Source organism: Populus alba, chromosome 3 (genome assembly GCF_005239225.2).
Source record: "Populus alba chromosome 3, ASM523922v2, whole genome shotgun sequence".
Taxonomy (NCBI): Eukaryota; Viridiplantae; Streptophyta; class Magnoliopsida; order Malpighiales; family Salicaceae; genus Populus; species Populus alba.
In genome coordinates, this window is record NC_133286.1 from 12,576,382 (window position 1) to 12,580,327 (window position 3,946).

Consider the following 3,946-nt stretch of genomic DNA (forward strand, 5'->3'; position numbering starts at 1 on the left):
CATTCCCAATTTTTTTTCCAACAATTGATGATAATACTATATTTCCCAAATAATTATATTAATCGTTAGTATTCTTGAAAATATAGCTAAAAGTAGCAAGTTTTCCTTTTTGTAATTAATATGGTCGGGATTTCCCCCCTTTACCTATCACAAGCTTTAATTTCAATATATTTTTTTGTATTTTCAAATATTATCCATCAATAATTTTGTATTTAATTTAAAAATTATAATCGAATAATTAAAATTTTATAGCTTCAATTTTTATATATTTCTTGTTTTTAAATTGAATTAATTAGAAAAAACATTTTAAAAAAAAACTGGACATGTTATAATTAATAAGATACTTTATAGTAATTAACTATACCAAATATAAACATAATGTAGTTGACTAATAAAACTTGTAATGAACGTGGAGTGAGATTGATGGTTTATGGAGTGGGAATAAATGATAAACGACCATATCCCTCCCTCAACCCTAAAGACAAAGTTATAAGGTTTTGCTAAGATGACAAATTATGACAGCTCATGTTTCTGGTTTTGTGATTCGATCATAGCTTATAATAAAAATCCAAAGACATCAGCTGTAACACATGAAAACACAGTGCCACTTCGGAAGCATTTAAGAATATTATAACAAATAATTAAAACCAGCGTGGGCAAGGGAAAATTAAGATTTTTTTTTTTGTACTTTCAAGCAATTTGAGGAGATTATAATATAACAGATATTAATCAGACGTGATTTTCATTAATTTTTTAAAATGTGCATTATATTTGTTTGATATTTTAGTAGGAATTGCAATTTAAAATATCTTTTGTTTGAAAATATATTGAAATATTTTTTTTTTAAAATTATATAAAAACATGAAAAAAAAAATATTTCAAAACAAACCAATACAACTTTTTAAGTTATACCACATTCCCATGATCATGGATAGATAACCCATCTCCAATTTCTAGGAATGTGAAACTTTGTTGCATCTTCTTTCGTGCCTAAGCTAAACTAACAAACGTCACCAATAAAATCACCATTGTCATCAAGAGGTCAAAAGAAACTAATGCAGCTTCTACTAAATAAAAGAATTTATATAGGATTGAATTAAAAAAAAAAGAAGAATAAAGACAAAAAACTGCTCATGAGGCCATGTACATTACCTCTAGGTAGAGGTACTTCACTCCAAGAAAATTTGGGTTATTTTAATATACCCCCAAAAAAAAACACAAAAGAAAGAAAGAAATAAATTGTGATTTATTAATTAAGCATTATTTTTCCTGTTTTTCAGTTTTCTTCTCTCTCTGTGGCGTTTGCCCACATGTGGGCTGGGCATTTTGTATGGGCCTCGACCATCTGCATTGGGCTTAGCCCTCGTTAGCAAAGAAATACCTCAACACTGTTATTTCTAACATGGTGGCATAGTGGGCAGGCTGGGACCACTTGGTCACATTCTGTACAGACACAAAGATGCCGACATGGCAGAAGCACCACAGAAGCCATCCGTTTCCGACACGCTTTGCAGCTCGGTCCGCCTGGCACGACGGTAACCCGGTCCGGGTCAACATAAGCCGACTCAGCATCGTCAGCCTGGGTCTGGCCTTCTACTCCCCCGGGACATCCTATTCCATCGTCCCCTCTCCTGCTATCTTGCGCCAGTCCCCCATTTATGATAGCCTGCTGCAGTTGGGCCTGCAAGGAAGCTGCTGTTACCTCCTGGGTCCTGACCTTTGCCTGCCAAACCTGTGCATCGATGCTAAGTTGTGTCGCACGTGCTTCTAACTCGGCGTTTCTGCGCGTGGCCTTCTCAATTTCCATTTCCTTTTCCCTCAATCTCCTGGCTATTGATTCCTCCGCTGCTCCTAATAGTGCACGGTAGTGCCGCTGTCTTTTCTCTGCTAATGTGCGCCTCAGCTGCTCTCCCTGCATAAAGCGAAATCTTCTCGTTCATTTATGCACAGCCATAAAAAAAAAAATCTGCCCCACCTGAGAAGAGAGAATTTTGGTACCTGGGCTTGAAGGAATTGATCAATTTCATCTCGTTGCCGTTTGATTTGGATGGAGAAATCTTCTGATGATAACGATAACAGAGCAGAGGATTGACATGCACCGGTGCCAAAATTCTGCTGTTGGTAATGATGATTCTGTTGCTGTTGGTCACCAAAAGATAAACGGAGGCCAGTAGACACGACATTTGGATTTGGTTGAGGCTGATGATGACGATGATTGTGGAGTTGAGAGAGGTCTATTAACTGAGTTGTTGACTGAGGCTGAGGCTGAGATTGCATACAGAACTGATTGATTGTTGTGGTTGTAGCTGGAGTACCTGCTGGCGCTGCTCTTCCTCGCTTGCGTTGATTATTGCCACCTGCGTCAAATTTGATGTTATCAGATTTATATTTATATATAAATATAAAAACTTTGCATGAATTTTCCAATCAATGTTGGTATTCGAAATTACGAAGAATCCCACTGAAATCAAAGCATCGATTAAGAGGACTGCGCTAATCAGGTACCTCCATTGTTGAGTAACATAGAGGATTGATCAAGATATCCTCCAGGCTGTGGTTGCAATGAATAATCCTGACCCTCTTGCCCGTTTCTATATACAAAAGAAGGAAATGAAGGAAGGATTAATTAGAGGAAGATTTGGAAATGCAGAGAGAGATTTAAAGGATTTTTTTAAAGAAAGCAAATTACCTGTTTAGGAGGAGGATATTAGAGGGATACTGAGCTTGGACAGCCATTATAGATTATCAATTGATAACAGCAGCGAGATAGGCCAAGGTTGAGACTTGTGAGAGAAATGAATAGGTTGCAGTAAAGCTATAAATATGTGTTTCTGAGCTGGTCGTGAATATGTATAGAAGGTAAAGAAAGGTGGGAGAGAGAGAGAGGTATGGAGCAACTGTGATGAGCAATGAACGCTAGCACATACGAAGAATGAAAAGATGCCCCTCAAGCTAAGGCAGACTCTTCAATGAGAGGAAAACGAACGGGACATAGAATTGCACTAGTCCAGCAACAACTAGTTCTCAGAATCGAGAATCGAGAATCGGAAAAAAGAAGGAGAAAGAGAATCAATGAAAGAATCAAGAAATATAATTATGTTATATCGAGGAGGAGGAGAGACCACCACCACCACCACCAATACGCACTAGCACTAGCTAGATAATAGTAATCTTCATCATCACTTAAACCCGTTTATATCCCGATCATCCTCATCATCTTTTTCTTGGTTTTGATTTACCTTGTAGGTCTATGCTTTGTATTTTCTTCTGGTGTTATATATCCTTCTTTCTTTCCCTTCTGTCTCTCTTTAGATACAAGGTGGATGGATGGAAAGAGAGGGAGAGATGCGATTGGAACGAATCAGTCCAAGAGAGAGACACCTTATTCTGCTCTTTCTTTCATTGTTTTGTTGGCTTTGCCTTTGCTTAATTCCCTCCTCATCTTCGCGTGGGGCTGGCTTTTCTTCGAGGGAAGTCTCGTGTTTGTCACCACCAACACCAATACTACTCCTACTTATTTAATTTATTTGTCCTTCTTTCTACTATTTATATATTTAAACATTTTATTTTCTTTTTTACTTTATTTTTTTCCCACCAGAAAGAAAGCAACCTTGATAACTGTAACGTTGTATTTTTATCTTTGTTTTCTAAGAAAAAAGATGGAAAGCTATTAATAAATGTGTGGAGAGGTTGATAAAATCAATGGTGGTGGTTAAATGGGACGATGCGCAGTTGTTGTAAGGTCGAGGGGTGTGTGTTCATCAGCACTCTCCTCGGTTGTTAAAAAAAAATAAAAAATTAGGATATTTATTTAATATAGCTATATATACCCAGATATATATTATTATTCTTTATTCTACATCAAATAATAAATATTATTCAAAAATTCATATCAATGGATAATACATGTAGAGTATAAACATAATAAAAATCTGATTTTTAGATA

The 3,946-nt window shown here is 36.3% G+C and overlaps 1 protein-coding gene across 1 annotated transcript; it reads right to left on the reverse strand.

The window, feature by feature from the left end:
* Positions 1-1,062: 1,062 nt before the first annotated feature.
* LOC118062956 (BOI-related E3 ubiquitin-protein ligase 1) lies at positions 1,063-3,508 on the reverse strand. Its single transcript, XM_035076850.2, has 4 exons — positions 2,690-3,508; positions 2,506-2,591; positions 1,999-2,357; positions 1,063-1,912 (listed from the first exon to the last, which is right to left on the reverse strand). Exons 1-4 carry the CDS (start codon positions 2,734-2,736, stop codon positions 1,367-1,369), a joined length of 1,038 nt encoding a protein of 345 aa, XP_034932741.1. The 5' UTR covers positions 2,737-3,508; the 3' UTR covers positions 1,063-1,366.
* Positions 3,509-3,946: the final 438 nt, after the last annotated feature.

Excerpts from the sequence above, each read along its gene's own strand:
- LOC118062956 (XM_035076850.2), bottom strand. The coding sequence starts at position 2,736 with ATGGCTGTCCAAGCTCAGTATCCCTCTAATATCCTCCTCCTAAACAG. Across the intron at positions 2,592-2,689 it reads AATATCCTCCTCCTAAACAG|AAACGGGCAAGAGGGTCAGG; the intron begins GTAATTTGCTTT and ends TTTTGTATATAG. Across the intron at positions 1,913-1,998 it reads ATCAATTCCTTCAAGCCCAG|GGAGAGCAGCTGAGGCGCAC; the intron begins GTACCAAAATTC and ends CGCTTTATGCAG.